General features: G+C 40.6%; 1 protein-coding gene across 1 annotated transcript in view; it reads right to left on the reverse strand.

Moving 5' to 3' along the window:
• Positions 1–16,076, reverse strand: part of LOC141016905 (collagen alpha-1(XI) chain-like) — a 92,086-nt gene that overhangs the window by 42,314 nt on the left and 33,696 nt on the right. Inside the window, exons 9-28 of the mRNA XM_073491487.1 lie at positions 14,982–15,047; positions 13,656–13,697; positions 13,210–13,272; positions 10,278–10,352; positions 9,680–9,763; positions 8,119–8,175; positions 7,684–7,737; positions 7,528–7,581; positions 7,093–7,146; positions 6,943–6,996; positions 6,036–6,089; positions 5,904–5,948; positions 4,858–4,911; positions 4,601–4,645; positions 3,134–3,187; positions 2,014–2,058; positions 1,549–1,602; positions 1,408–1,452; positions 974–1,027; positions 840–884 (exon numbers count right to left, since the gene is read on the reverse strand). Coding sequence (XP_073347588.1) covers positions 840–884; positions 974–1,027; positions 1,408–1,452; positions 1,549–1,602; positions 2,014–2,058; positions 3,134–3,187; positions 4,601–4,645; positions 4,858–4,911; positions 5,904–5,948; positions 6,036–6,089; positions 6,943–6,996; positions 7,093–7,146; positions 7,528–7,581; positions 7,684–7,737; positions 8,119–8,175; positions 9,680–9,763; positions 10,278–10,352; positions 13,210–13,272; positions 13,656–13,697; positions 14,982–15,047 — 1,098 coding nt within the window. The remainder of the gene's footprint in view (positions 1–839; positions 885–973; positions 1,028–1,407; positions 1,453–1,548; positions 1,603–2,013; positions 2,059–3,133; positions 3,188–4,600; positions 4,646–4,857; positions 4,912–5,903; positions 5,949–6,035; positions 6,090–6,942; positions 6,997–7,092; positions 7,147–7,527; positions 7,582–7,683; positions 7,738–8,118; positions 8,176–9,679; positions 9,764–10,277; positions 10,353–13,209; positions 13,273–13,655; positions 13,698–14,981; positions 15,048–16,076) is intronic.

The raw sequence follows: 16,076 nt of genomic DNA on the forward strand, positions 1-16,076 counted from the left end.
AAAAGTGATACATTCCAGTAAAATGGTTCATATCTGAGATTCTTTGAATAGATGAAAAGAGGAATAAGTGACAAAAACATAGTGAAAGTTTATCATGACAGTCCTATTTTACTAATGGCAATCAAAAGTATAACGGCTCATTACGATAGTTTAACAGAGACACCTAGTGGCCACTTCATTAAAGCATTCACATAAGAAGTTCTCAAGTTATTCCTCACTGTGTCTCTCTCTCTCTGTGTTCTTCTATTGACATCTGGTGGTTAAAATTCAGAATGCAGCTCTCAATCAGTTACCACTGCTTCATAACAGCTGTTTTCTCTTCATATTATATATAAATGCCAATTTTCTGACATGTTTTTGCAACGCATGAAACTACGAAGAAACTAAATCATAACACAATAAAATATGATAAGCATATAACCTAATGTTTCACTTGGGATTTAATGTAAGACAGAAGAATCAAAGTAGAAGAGCTTTCAACAACTTCAGTATTTCTAGGTCATCTCTGAAGAGCTTGCTGAAAATTGAGAGGAAAATCGATCCAGTGGCACTGTGATGGCAACAGGCTAAGTTCAACCAGAGCCTTCCAAGTAAACAATGGCAACGGATCGGTCTCCACTGAAACCTCCCTGCAAACAGCCTCATTCCCGTCTAATGTTCCACACTCCATTACAACTCAGTGGCATGAGGACTTAACTGCCAGCCTGATGGGCCTTTAAGAGTTTTTTCCACTTGCTGGATTCCAAGGAAGCCTCATTTGTGAGGGAATTACACAACTCTCCATTTTTATAGAGATGACAACTGTCAATCATGTTGAGAAAGAAGAAGAGACTGTTTACCTTTTCTCCTTTGCCACCTTTAAGACCTCTGATTCCCTCAGCACCCTGAAGAGAGAGGAAAATAGGATGAAATTCAGAGAAATTTGGAAATTCATCATGGCAGGGTGGTATTGTATGACTAAGTCACTGCTTACTTTCACACCACGAGGCCCGGGGTAGCCGATGGATCCCATAGGACCAGGATGACCCTGAAAGATTGAAAAAAAGTGTTATATCCATTATTATATTGGGCTTTTTCGGCACTCATTGCAGCTTACACCATAGAACAATAAGGTGGCAATCAAAGAAAATAGCAAGATTATCCAATCACAGGAAGGAATGAGTGGGCCAATTTAGTGTGCTCTATTTTTGAGACAGTTTAGCAGATATTATCTAACTTGTGTGGTTATATCTAACCTCACCCTACTGGCACACTAAGCAGCCTAACAAATGCTGAATCTAATTATTTGCCCAACCCAGCCTTTTCCCTGTGCAGTGACACATGATGATGATGAATCTTTAAAAACAACTGCAATTACATACTTTGCTAGAAAAATCCAAATTAACAACTTAACTACATCATACTTACAGCTGCTCCTTTCTCGCCTGCAGGACCTTCTTTTCCTGGGTGACCCTGTAAGAAAAAAAAAAAGTCGAAAAGATTTAGCTGGATCATCATATTAGTTTGTGATTTTGAGTGAATGACGGTGGAGTCCGGTGTGCTACTCACAGGAGGGCCATCAGCACCAGCAAGGCCGGCCAGACCTTGTTTACCTTGAGGTCCCTACAAAGAGAAAGCAATAAATAAGAAGTTAAATAGTCAGACAGACAGATGAGTGCACACCTCCCAACTGATAACAGTATCATGAAGACTGATACAAGTTCAACTACTTGAAATATTATTAAAATTCCACAAAACCACAAGCAAACTACTTTCAGTTGGATAAGTATTTATGTAGGAGTAGTCCTATGGTAATATGCATGTTGTGTGTGTGAGTGCATGTTGGTGTGTGTGTCAGTCTTTGTGCGTATGTTTAAGCCTTTAGAGAAGCCAATAAAGGCCTATAGCCTCAAACAGCAGTGTATCTGCAGAATCACTTATGAGGTCTTAGCTGAAACATTCACTTATCGGTGCAGCAGAGCAAAGTTGTGGTAGGAGGACTGAAGGGGCTGAGTGGGTTCACTCTTTACTCACTTTTTCACCAGGAGGCCCAATCGGACCTTGAGGACCAATGAGACCCTGAAAGACAATCGAGATAGGTCTGTTATTTTTTTAAAAAGTTCTTTTTTCAGTACATTTGCGGGAGAAGAACATGTGTTTTGTAAGTTTTGGAAAGTCTATACCTGTTTTTTAAGATCTGCTGTGTTAGTTATTTGCTTATTTTGTAATGTGTTCATCTTCTTTCTTCTACAATTCCAGCCTTTTGTTTTTGCTGCTTGGCCACTTCATGCTGCTCATACAGATGTGTTCAGATGGGTTCATTCAGCCGTGCAAACCGAGGTTCATTCTTTTCTACTCTTATTTTCAAGTAACACATCTTGCAGACCCAATGAGGAATTAAAAAAAACTTATTAACAGTTAAAATAAGCGAGCTGTGTTATTTTTCTACGGGCCAATGCCTTTGCTGGAAGGCATCAATCCGCCTCTGGCCAGGTGTAACTAAAATGAAGTTATTTATCCAACCTGTATACCATGAGGACAGGTCCCTACTAATACTTTCCAGGGGAATGACGCCATCCTGTCCATGCTGTGAGCGTCAGCAAGGCTGAAAATCTTACCTGGCAGTGGTCATTTAGCCCTGGCTACAACATTGGGTGTACTGTTTTGTATTAAAGATGACTCCAAAGTGGAATATTTTTCACCGTGCCACCAACTAGACAACGTAATCGGGTTATAAGTGCTATCAAATCAGTACAATATGTCTCATCTCAGCAGGTCACAGAGGATGTTTTTCTTCTTCGAGGACACAGAGAACCAAATCTAATGAATATTTACAAAGTACTCTGCTCTATTTCAGTTTTAGTTTTGTGGAATGAAGCATGGAGAGAAAGAAGTAAGAGGAGGGAGAGCAAAAAAAAAAAAATATGTGTGTGAATGTTTGATTAAGAAACCAGGAGTTCTTCCCATTGCACAACGGATAAGGCAATGAGGATGGAGCATGAAAAGGACAGAGAGGCAGAGAGCATGTGGAAGACTAGAGATGACAAGAGAGGGATGAAGAGACTGGGGGACACAACAGGAGAGACAGAGTGATCAGACAGGGGATGGAAAAAAGGAGATACAAAGAGAAGGAGAGGAAAGATAAGAAACTTACATGAGGACCAGGCATACCCTGCTGCCCAGGAGGCCCTGGCTCTCCTTGTGGACCCTGGACAAAACAAAGAAAAAGAGGAGGGTGCAATCATTATTTCCAGTTGTTGTAAAATTCATTTTATTTTTTCAATTTTATGCTTTTAATCTTCAAAACTATTGAAAATTGAACACGATCGCCAAAGAATCCAGAGAATTTGGATGAACACAGCCAAAGATTGTATTGACTGTCAGTCACATGGCTCTGGGTTAGTTCAAAACTTTGCTTGACCTTGCTTGGATATATTGATTGAATTGTTTTATCTAATCTATGTCAAGAATGTGAAACAACAAGGTGAAATTTTGGGGGAGAAATGTGATACACAGGCTTGTGAAGCAGAGCTGTCTGTGTTCTCCAAAGTTATGTGAAGTTCCTATGAAAGCCAACCAAATCTGATGGCTGGTCAGAATCTAAGTTTGGCTATGAATACAGTTTTCTCCAAATACATGCTGTGGGGCTGCACAACCATCTGGGTATGGATTAAGGCTAATAAGACTGACTGGAATGGTGGGTTGTTTGGTATCCCTGCAGAGACTTAGTGTGTCATAAACCAAACATATACAAAAACAGACAAGACCCTTGTGAGGCAATCTGCTCCAGCTGTTACAACAAACACTAAATACAAATGCTGGATTCAGTGAAGTTTAGGTTGCCTGACTGTGATTGTTAGCAGGACCTCGAGTGAAAAATGCAAAGTTGGGCATTCATCGAAGATCCAAATGCTGTCAGTAAAAACATTTGGGTTCTTCACTCGTAAAGGATGTCTTAAAAACATCCATATGTTAGGGCCATGTGTGAGTGCCAGAGGGCTTCATAAACGCTTAGCTCTACTACTGTGAATACTTTCAAGTGTTCTGCTTTGATTTTTAGAATATGCCGAGATCAATTTCAACTACATACTGGAGAAAGTAATGAAAAGCACAACATATTCCTCTTGTTTTGTGCCGCTTTAACAGTTTCTTCTTTCTTCAGCTCAGTGACTAAGTGACCACAGACAATGTGTGGGCTTGTCCAGCTGTCCTAACCAATGATCTGTTACCCTCATTGAGACATCCCGCTGAGACCCTCCAGGAAGCTGATTGTGTGATGAGACCACGCACAGACGGCCCTTTCTGTTTTCATCCCTCTTCATGGTGGCATTTTCAGTCTGCAGGCTTTGTAGTTAATGGAAAAAAAGTCTAACATAACAGCTATTATAAGACTATCCCCATCTACCATCTCTAATCAGCAAATGACCTATGACCTCCATTCTTGTGTTCATGTTACACAGGGGTGAAAGGTCACTGACCTTCAATCAGCCTCAGGCAGGCTAAATTATGTAATGATTGCTTAGGTGGTCTTGTATGCAGGAACACTCCTTTTCTGACAATCTGATTTTATCCACACGCTGTCTGAAATATCAATTATGAGCAAAACCTAAATATTTCTCACCATGTTTCCTTTGGGACCAGCTTGGCCATCAAGTCCAGGAAGACCCTGAAGAGATCAAAATGTTATAATGAATCTCACTGAACTAGCACAGAACTTATGAATAGCATGCACTGCAAAGTATATTTGTGTAATTTCTCTTCAAAATATCTCAATATTTTACAATCACTTCATTGTTTTCAATTGTTTTTCTTTTTACTTATTTTTGAAGTGGCATTTTTTCCAGTGTGAAAATTAAGTGGTAAAGAAAATCTGCTTACACGCTGTCCTCCAGGACCTTGAGACCCTCTGGGGCCAAGCAAACCTCGGGGACCCTGCATGTCAATACAGAATAAAAATCCGGTTTAACTGCCAAGTAGGTTTTCACATACATGGATTTTTCTTGGTATATTGGTGCGTAACAATAAACAGTATAAGAAAATAGGGTAGAGTATACATTTGATAAAGATAAAAGCAAGTACTGCAAGTAAAGAAGCAAAAATAGAAAGTTGACCAAATCACATGAAGAAATAGTATAAAAACTATTGGTACAATGAGACATTTTTTAAGTACGACAAACAAAAGTTAAAGAAATTCTGTCATTCATGTTAATTTGTGTGGAAATGTTTTTAAAAATAGGCAGGAGATAAAAAACTGTCCTAATGTATTGAACGTCATGTGCACTAAAAATCTTTAAAACTGGTTTGACTTAAGTGTGTAAAATACTGACCCGTTGTGGTCATATATGGTAACTGCAGGTGCATTTGAGGGAATGAGCACGGACGTGTTTTCTTATCTTAACAGCTTAAATCGTGCACTTAAAATCATTGTACTTACACATGCTCTTTCATCATATGGAAAGTGCAAGTGATGAAACACACTGCAACTATTTCTTTAAAAGGGAAATGTTGGTTTGGGTATGACAGGGAGCAAGCATTTCTCATGCAACTCTATGGTCCATTTGAAGTGAACTGGGCAGAATATGGCAATTTCTCATGGATAATGACAGAACAACACATTTTCACAGTTCTATTTTCTGATCTATTATTCAGAGCCATTCTGTCTTGGCAAGGTCAAGATTACAAACGGTACTTGCAGACAGGAATGTCGTTACAGTTACGAGAAGAGAGGAGGGTGAGGCTGTGTGTCGAAATAATTGCCAAAATGAATGTAGCGGAAGGAATGAGGGGATTGGGCCTGTAGTAGCACAGGAAATGGCTAAAATCGGAGTCAAATTCATCACATTCTTATCTTTGTCCTGAAGAAATAAGATGCAGTTTAACAATCCTGTCTAACCGTATCATCAGATAATAATAAATACACTTACACTCTCTCCAGCCACACCTCTCTGTCCAACCTGGCCATCTTCTCCCTATGGATAGAAAGAGAAAGAGAGCATTATTAAGGAATGCAGGGTCATTTTGAAGACTGATGACAAGGTGACTGATGTACTACTTACTCTTGGGCCATCCTCTCCCGGAGGTCCTGGAGCACCTGTAGAACCATGTTCTCCCTGGAGAGAAAAGATCACAGGAAAGAAGTATCAACAAAGAGAGAGATGACCAGAGGCCAGGTTGTATTCACTTTGTCTTAAAAGAGAGGCTGAAACAGAATCTGACTTATTATACTGCAAGAAATATGAACATTCGAGGGAGGTTTTGTATTTTAAATACAAATACTACAGTATATGTCCTGATTTATCCTCTATCCTGAGAAAATCGCCTATCCATGTGGGGAGAAAAGTCAGTGTGCAGCAAAAGCTCCTAATTTTTACTTTGGAAAACTACATATGGGTCAAAAATTCAGAAAATACAGAGAAACGATGCCTTTAATCTACAGTAAGCATGGGTCACCACAATTGGCATGTACCTATATAGTTGCTCTCTATAAGGACTAGCCTACCTCTGCTGGCCCTGTAATTACTCAGTATAGGATAAGGCACGAGAGCCTGTCTAGAAATACCCTCTGTGATCTCTGTCCTCTCTACAAGGGCACAAATTCCACAGGCACTAGACTCAGCCCACCTCATTCGCCTCCAGGCCTGGTTAAACGCAGCCCAAGTGGTTCTGGAGTCACTCCCGCCTTTCATAAGTGGGTCAAACACCCTAATGAGTTCAGCTGGTTCAGAACTCATGTCTGTCAACACATGTCGGCACATGAGATGGATAGGACGTGGCCTTTGAACTACCAGTGCTGCTGTAAGGACAGGGCACGGTGCGGCAGTGACTATGATCAATGAGGATTTGGGTCCACAAATAAAAGACTGTAATATCTTATTTTTGGAGATGCATAGAAGTCTCTAATGATATATGTTCTCTGACCTTGTTCAGTCACCAAAATCCAAAACTCTTTCTCCTCATACTTACTCTGTGTCCTTTTTCTCCAGGAAGACCGGGCAGGCCGTCGAAACCTCTGTCACCCTGCAATGGCACAGCGACAAATGGTTAGTTTATCAATCACTTTAGCAGAGCAACAGACACTGATTGGTTTATTGGGTAACTTGGTGTGTGCTTTACCTTGGGCCCTGCCTCTCCGGGCATTCCTCGAGCACCATCAGCTCCGTTACGACCCTGGATGACACACAAATATCATGGAAAACAAATTAGAAAAAATATTCAATTATCTTGAATGGCTCTAGAGAATAAACACAGGGACAATGTGATCATTTATCTAACTAGTTCAAAGTGAAATAAACACGGCTTTATGAATTTCCACAGCACGCACAGACGATTATTGGGTGCAGCTGACTTATTTGAAATGAGGCCATGTTTGAAACTAGTCAGGCTCTTCTCTTTGGGCACTGTAGCTTTGATCCCTGCACACTTGTTGGCGTGACATATTAGAAATTTGGCAATTGAAACTTTATCTTCTGCTGCAACACGATAATGTTCTGGTGGAGATGAATCAATACAGCAATAAGCTGGTCGAGCATGGTTGGAAAGAATTTTTACCCTCTTTCCTGCTTTCCCTGGTGGACCAGTTCCACCCTGAAGACCTCTGGGTCCCTAAAGGGAAAACATGATTTTTTTAAATTAAATAAAACAACACGCATTGAAGACAGATGCAGTAGTTAAACAAAATGAAAGTCGTTAAAGAACTCTTCTCACCTGTGGTCCAGAATCACCACTGTCACCTTTAAGTCCAGGAGAACCAGGACCTCCCTATCAAAAAATATAGGTCATTCCATCATTTGGCTAGAAAACAATTATAATCTACACTCATTCATGTGTTTAAGAAAGACAATGACGGCACTGGTTATGTGAAATATGCTCTCAGGTGTATCTATATGAGGGAATAATGTCGAATCTGCTCACAGACAGACAGGAAGGAGTTAGGGTGGTGTTTGTATGAATGAGTGCATGTACATGTACTGAACAGGTATGTGTTAGGAAATGATAAATGCTTGGATTCAATGCCTTCACAGGAAGAAACGCTGATCACCGAATGTGTTTTTCATAAACTGTGAAACGAATGGATGATACAGTAAGCCTATCAATGCTGTGTATGAGTCTTCGTGTCGAAGGTCTTCAAAATCTACTCACGACAGGACCAGATCTTCCCGTCATGCCCGCTGGCCCGGGTGGACCTCGCATAGCCAGCTGTGGATCAAACAGAAAAGAACCAATAAACCACCGGTCAGCTCACAATGTCGACACTCTTTCAGTTATACATGCAGCCATGTTCTCTTTGTGGTCAGTTTATTAGCCTCAGGTGAAGTGACTCTTAGTCTGATGAAAAAAAAAAAAAAAACTGGAACTAACTCTTATAATAAATAATAATAATAATATTCTAATACTGCAAAACTAATGTTAAAATCCTACATTTAGTCCCTATAATAAAGCAGGAATTTGTGATTTTGAAATTGACACAGAATCCACTCAACTAACTGGGCTGAACACCAAAAGAAAAAAAAGGATAAAGAAAAGAAAACACTAATAATAAGCCACTCTTTTAGCCTCTGTATAGCCTGGAACCTTACAAAGTGCAAACTTGACTTTGTTCTTGTTCAGAGTTTACCACTCTGGTCTTTGTTCCTGTTCATGGTTGACCACAGGTTTGTACTGCCAAAAAAAGTTGTCTGGGATTTATTTGCAGCCTGATTACTGAATAAGTCAATTTGCTCATTTAAAGGAAAGCAACTCGGGACTTGGGCTACTCTTAAGACCAAATCACACGCATTAGTTAGTGTATTTGTGGCTGCGTGCAAATAGGTCAAAGAGAATTCAACAACTTCTCCCTTCAATTCCCTTTACATTGTGACGAACTTACAACTCCTGCCATGTTTTTTTCTTTTTCCTGCCTCGGGCCAAACCTCTGGCATAGAACACAAATATAGAAAGGTGACAAGTGTTTTCAAGACATTACTAAACACCACTTCACCGGTTCTGACAGCCCTCCAGCTCCATAAGGCATTGTGAATGTGTGAATATTCAGTGTTTGTGGAACGCTTAATGACTTTCATGTGTTCCACTATAGATCACACCTTACTTGTGGCCGCATAATTCAACCTGTTTTTCAACACTGCTATGGTTATCAGGACCCCTGAGTGAGTGTGAACATCTGGCGAGGCCTTATATACTACCTAACCCAACACAGGTCCATATTTTAGAGTTGAGACAATTTATAGGATGAGTGGGACTTGTGAATAGTGATTCCCCCTTTGATTGTTTACTGCACTTTCTGGGTCATTTCATCTTAATCCTACAGACTGGGATACCCGCTGACCCCAGATGTCTACTTTTTGTTATATCTCACATGTGGCTTTATTCATTCCAATCTTTCATGACTGTGTCGTTTTGTTTCCTAATAATTAATTTACTTACTGATATTGTTCAGAAATAAAGTAATATGTTATGAAGGGTTTTTCTTAAAGTAGTTTAATCAGCAGTATTTTAAATATGTTGGCAGAATGAGGGTAAATTGTTTTCTTTTAAAACTTGGACTACAGTACTTGTTAATTAAAACCTCAATTTTGGATCTGAACCCCAGAACATTCAGTTTAAAGTTAACTAGAAGCTCATGATAGTACACAGAGACACAGAAAATCATAGTGAAGTGTCCTCTATACTGGGAAAGATGGTCATATTAAGACCTGATACTTACCCTGGCCTGAGACAGGATGGCCTGAGCCTGAGCTTCCTGGGCTGAAACCACAGGTCCTTTGTGAGACTCACCGCCTGCACGGAACTGTCAACCACAAAAACACACAATTAAAAACAAATTGACTTGTCTCTTTTTACAGAGTGGGACATCTTATGGTCTCCCCTGGCGTGTGTGTGTGTTCAAGTATTTTTTGTGAAACCTGTAAAGCTGTCACCATGCCACACACACACACACACACATTTACACGTACATATGCTGGCATACAAGCAGAGGCAGCTCGTGCACACACACACACACACACACACACACACACACACACACACACACACACACACACACACACAAATATGTGTCACCATGCATTTCAAAGCCTCAGTCACTGGTTCCACTCCATTGCACTGGCTGACATTTACAAGGTAAGTGATTTGTAACCCAAAGAAAATAAGGTTGCGATCCCTTGGCCTACTGGTGATGCTATGAGGTAAACGTACTAAATGAAGCAAGTTCACGGGCGAGTGCCTGAGATAAAGGGTGTACAGTATGTGAGGGGAATAAGACAGACAGCCCAGTGGGCGCGTGGAAAGCAGGCAGAACTTACTGGAAGCATCAGAATGGTACCTGGAGGCCCAGGGACACCGTCGGAACCAGGAAGACCAGGACGCCCTGGAGGACCCTGAAGAATCAGAGGAGGGAGACAGACTTTGTTCTTCTCTTAGTAAAAAAATCATCAGCTATTATTGTGTTGTGTTGTATACCCGTGTGTAACATTGCTAGGAACAATTAATTGCTTGTGGTTAATAAGCAAGTCAAATATTTTCCCAAGGGATAACATGATTATTTGGCTTTTTCTCTATAATCCCCTGGAGGTGCTCTGCAAATTGAAAAGAGAAGAAAAGACAACAGTACTAACAAACAACAACTGCAGCAGTGCAGAGAATGAACAACTCATCCGTTCACAGAAAACTCCTTCTCTATCTATAACTATGAAATCAATGGGAAGGTACTTTGCTACACTGATGTTGCTTATTATGAATAGACAATTGACTAATACCACTGAGAGGAATAAGACAGGGGATTCAATCACAAGTAAAGGCAAAGACAGGATTTTCATGAAGCTGGCTTAGGATATTGTCTGCAGGAGAGCACCAACTTTATAAGACCAGAAATCCACCACCATGGCCATATTAGACCACAGTGCTCATTAGATTCCAGAATACAAAACTGTCCACTTGATGAAAAACGGAGAAAGTCCTGCTATTCTTAGATGTTTACCACCACTGGGTCGAAAAAAGGCTTGCCTATGGGTGGCTCCAGAGAAGAGGCAACATAAATTGCTGTAACATAAATTAAAAAGGATGTATTTCTTTGCAGTGGCTATTTCTGGCTAAGCTCGCCAGACTAAGCTTAACTTTCATCATTCTAAGGGGCCCAGACTCACCAGAACTACATGAAAGAATTAGTGGCGACAAAGGCTGACTGTTGCATTGTCTCATATTGCCTGTGTCTTGGCCAAAAAGCTACATTTGAACACACCGCAGAGACTTCAGCTGACAGCCAACTACGTGAGAGGAAATACCTCTCTATTCCCACAGGCAGCAGTAGCCAAATTACAAACATCATTTTCTGACACCACTCTCACTGATAAACCTGCTTCTAATCAAGAATATGTCTGATAAAAGCCGTCAACAAGGGTCAACTAGTGCCAACGCTGCGGGACGCCTCAACATTGGCCTATGGCCGAACGTTGGCCTGGTGTTTAACAGCCCTAACGCTCTACTCTATCATGCTCACCTCACATTTGTCAGTTTGAGGCTGTGACTTATCAGCTTTCAGTTGTATTTCTCATTTGAATCTGCGCTCTAGACTGGATGTTTTTTTAACTTAATGCTAATAGTAGCTTGCTAACATGCCTACCTTTGCATTTTTACAGGCTTAAGACTTTAAGAATGAAAAGCAAAAGGGTGTTGGAATTCTACGTTAGCACTGAGGTCAAAGCACAACTAAAGCTGAGGCTTAGTCTTGTCATGAACAAAAGTTTTGGACAGGTTATAAAGCATCTTTGGCAACAGATTAAGTCAGTGAGGCATCAAAGTCTTTAGGATTCATTCTCTGGGGACCATGGAAGTCTGTACTCAATGTCATGGCAATCTATCCAAAACTCGAGATAATTCACCAAGACCAACTGAAATGCTTGGAGCAGCGTGTGGCTTAAAACTACTAAAACGCACTTGCATAAAAGTTGCTCTTACTGAATAATATGAATAGACAGTTGAATAACAATAAAAATATACTTTGTTTTAATAAAGACAAGAACTTATCTAAAAAGATCAATAGTAAGAAGTACCCAGTGTTTCAGGAGAAACCAGACTCTATTTAGCAGTCTTGTCATGTGCAGCAATCTCAGAATACTGGCTTAAATTGATGCCATGTGTTCCCATCTGTCTTTTCCCAGAAGTGGTAAATACTCTCCATCCATTGCTGTCATGGTAAGCGCAGCGACATCTAGTGTAAATGACTAGATGTCATGGCTGGGAAAGTGGTGTTTGGGTGAAAAGGAGGGAGACGGTGATTATGAGAGAAATGAGCCGATCAAACGTTGAGTCCAGGCGGATACTGCGCAACGGAAAACCACAAGACGACAGAAACGAGTTGCTTTTAATGCCGCTGTCAGTGCTCTGCAACACTGTTTCTCATGGGAGGAAATAAAGGGAGGGGGGAAGGGGGGCGACTTTTGGACCAACAAAATATTTTCTGATCACCCTGTGGAACAATAAGATCTTTGTACAGGCAACGTCTGCTGGGCATACTGGAGGTTTTTTTTTTTTTGGGCAATTAAAGGGTTAACCTCCAGAGACAGAAACGTAGATGTGTTAAAAGGGTGATGAAAGAGGGGTGCGGGGCATTCACCACATTTTGGAAAAAAACAGGCTGAGATCCAGCTTTCTAGAAGGGGACAGGCGCTTATTCTGAATCATCGCAATCAATCAAATAAATGGGTGGAATCCCACGGAGCTGGGAAAATTAAGGCCTCTACATATTTTAAAGCAAACTCCTTGAACTTCTCACAAGTTCTGTCACATACCATACCAACACAGCTGTTTCTCAGCACTTTGTTGGTATATTGACAGTTTATGGGCATCTAATTTCCCTCTACCACTTCTTGCTAATCCCCCCTACTGCTGCAGTGGCAGCCTGCGTCCAATTGTATTATTCATTTAATGGCATCCAGACTGTACTTGAGAACACACATGTATTGTAGGGGTGTTTATATGTTTGCTGACTCACATTATTCCACAAGTAAAATGAAAGGCTAAAGTTTAATTTCCATTTTAGTATCAATTATATCTGGAAAAATATATGATTTGGTTGATAAACAGCTTGAATTGATTGGTCGAAATATGTTTTATTGTTCTTTCAGCCATATAAAACTAGTTGCTTAATTCAAATGTTCAACATGAGCAGAGAATGAGTGACAGAGTTTCTCAGAAACATCTGTAAACTGCTGTGAAATGAGGCCAGCTTTTACTCACCCTCTCACCATGATCTCCTGGGGGACCTGGGGGACCCTGCAATCCTGGGGTACCAGGAACACCCTGAGATCACACACAGAGACACACATACACTTAGCATATTATATCCCACACTGCTGCTAACCAGCATTCCCACCACAGTCAGTCCAGTAATTCACATGCATAGGCCAACAAAGACAGAAGCAAAGACATGGGTTCAAAAAGAAATAAGCCTCAAAATAAAATACCCCCCCCACCCCCCTTCTTTCTCCCTCTTGCTCTCGCACACACGCAGAGACACAGATGTACACACATTCATGCACAAATACACATTTTGACTGTCTCTCCCAACTCAAGCTTCACTGGCGATGAGGGCTGATGCTCTTTCCATAAAGACATTTTTTCCCTCTTTAGCTGTTCTCCATCTGTGAAAGGCAGACAGGAGTGAGGGAGAACGTGATACTCACTGCTTGGCCGGGGGCTCCTTGGGGTCCTTCAATAAGCATCCCCTGAAAAAGGAAAAGTGGATACAGTAGCATTATAGGGCAGCGTGTAAATCCACAGGCAGAAGAGAATGGGGAGAAAATGAGAGACAGAGGGTGCTTTGGTTTTTGAGGTGGAGGAGTTTACTTATAGCTACAAGCTCAAGACTTTAACAATTCTACAGCTATCTGATCTTCTGTTCTATAATGTATATGTGTGCGTGTGGTCAAGGATTTGGATGGGAGCCCTTTGGTGGTACAGAGGGTATGGGAGGAGGACGTTAACTGCATGCTATTTCAGTCAGTGTTTAGCCTGTAGTGGTAAATTGTTTAGGATGGCTAAAAAAACATATGTACTGTGGCATTTTGTTTACGCAGCGTTTTGTCTGTAGTCCTTAGAACAAAGTTGTTCGTTAAATCTCATCAGGAGGGAAGAAAGTCTTGCTGGTTTCACTCACTGCTTAGCAAAATAAACATGGCCTTAAGTTCCAGTGGAAACTGAAATAAATTAACATATATAAACATGGATATAAATCAGATATGAAAGAGATTTTCTAAAGCACAGATAAAAGAAAACATATTTCCTAGAAAATATTCAGAAAATGTGATTCAGGACTTTTACAGAAGTATAAATCTTTTAGGGACATCTCAGTTGATAGGAAAGTCTGTCAACACTAATTTTGAAATATGACACTTTTGTTGGCTAAAATAACAGACCAAAAATATATAAAGAATTCTGGCAAGCTAGACCAGACGGCTAAACAGCTAACAAAGTACATGGCTACTTAGCTTGCTAGCCTGTTAGCCAACTAGACAGACAGATGGATAGATAGAAGCAACGTTAAAGTACTAACTACTTATCATTTACCTTAGACCCCATCTATCAAATTAGCTGTAGCTCAGCGCTAGGACTAATGAAGTATTAGTCTGCTAGCTGTTTAGCAACTAGCTACACAGATAATAGCTAACATTTTGTAGCTTTAGATACATAGATGCATTAGTGTCGTTTAGCTGTCGTTTCCAGGATAAACAACCACATGAATTTGACAGTCGAGTCCGTTCGCTAGCTAGCTATTTAGCAACTAGCTAGTGGTATATTATCTTCAAGTGTGAACATATTCTTTTTTTCTCTTATTTCCCCTATTCCTTTGGGGAATTTGTGAATGAGACTTTACAAATGTGAATGTTAGCTGTTTAACTTGTCGACTAAGTTAGCCTAGCTTGGACAATCTGACTTCCTGATAATAAAGTGAGGTTTTTAAAAAATTGTATCATTGAAATTAAAACACAGCAGTGTCAAACTTTACTTACTGGCTCAATGACAGCAGGTTCGCCCTTCTCTCCTTTTTCTCCCAGGTAACTGTGACCTCCACTCACCTACAGACATGACACAGACCAGGTGAGATTTTTCCACAGTAACAGGTCAGAAATTTATGTGTAAAGGCAGAGCAGCAATGGGACCAAAAATGGAAAAACTAAAGCCAGTGAGAAGCAGATGTCCTGTGCTGTTGGGTGTAGTTTGCCTAAAACACCAATGAAACAGCTTTAGAAAACACTGCAAAATGCTGACTAGTCAGCTGCATGCTTTAAAGGGTTTAGGTAGTTCTGAAGATGAAGAGCAGATTTTTTTTATGCCTGCTGGAAAAATAAACCTCAAGAATAATTTTGCAAGAGGCTATAATTTAGACTTTGGTCTGACTCCCATTTATTAAGCTTCCTTAAAGCCAGGAACTGCCAAAGAAAAAAAAAAAAAAGCCCCCAACTGTGCGCAAATGCAAAAGGTCGTTACCTGACACTATCCATACAATGACTCACATGAGAGGAATTCACAAACCACCTACACCAGTGTGTCCAGAAACCACTAGATTGTACAGTTTAGCCTGAAGGGGAAACTCATTTTTGAGAAAGTCATGAAACAGGGCTGTGGTGTCCTGAGACTGTAGAATGGAGAGGACTAATAGAGCGGTTCAGATGAACCCAAAGCAGACAGATCTAGAGCCAACATCCAGACAGGGACAGTGTCACTTCCTGCCTCTGAAATCTGGATCCTGAGGCTAGGAAGGAGGCTGGAAACAAGCCATGATAGACACTGGCTCAGCAGATATTTCTGTCTGGTTTTTTGATATTGATCTAGATGGATTTGATGAGAAAACATTTGCAAAGATTTAGTTTGTCATCAGGTAATCCAAACAGATCTCTGGTGGGATAACCAGGGAGGAGCATGTCAATAAACAGCAAAGGTCACTGAGGCCAAGAGGTTATGGAGGGTGTGTCTGCACTGACAGCTGGGTCCACATCTGTTTATCTGTAGGAGACTCAGATAGACAAGGTGTGTGTGTTTGTGCTTGCTTGTTTATTTGTGCACATGCATGCAGAATGCTCTAAGCTATAACCCGATACCATTAG

This window comes from Pagrus major, chromosome 21 (assembly GCF_040436345.1).
Source record: "Pagrus major chromosome 21, Pma_NU_1.0".
Classification (NCBI taxonomy): domain Eukaryota; kingdom Metazoa; phylum Chordata; class Actinopteri; order Spariformes; family Sparidae; genus Pagrus; species Pagrus major.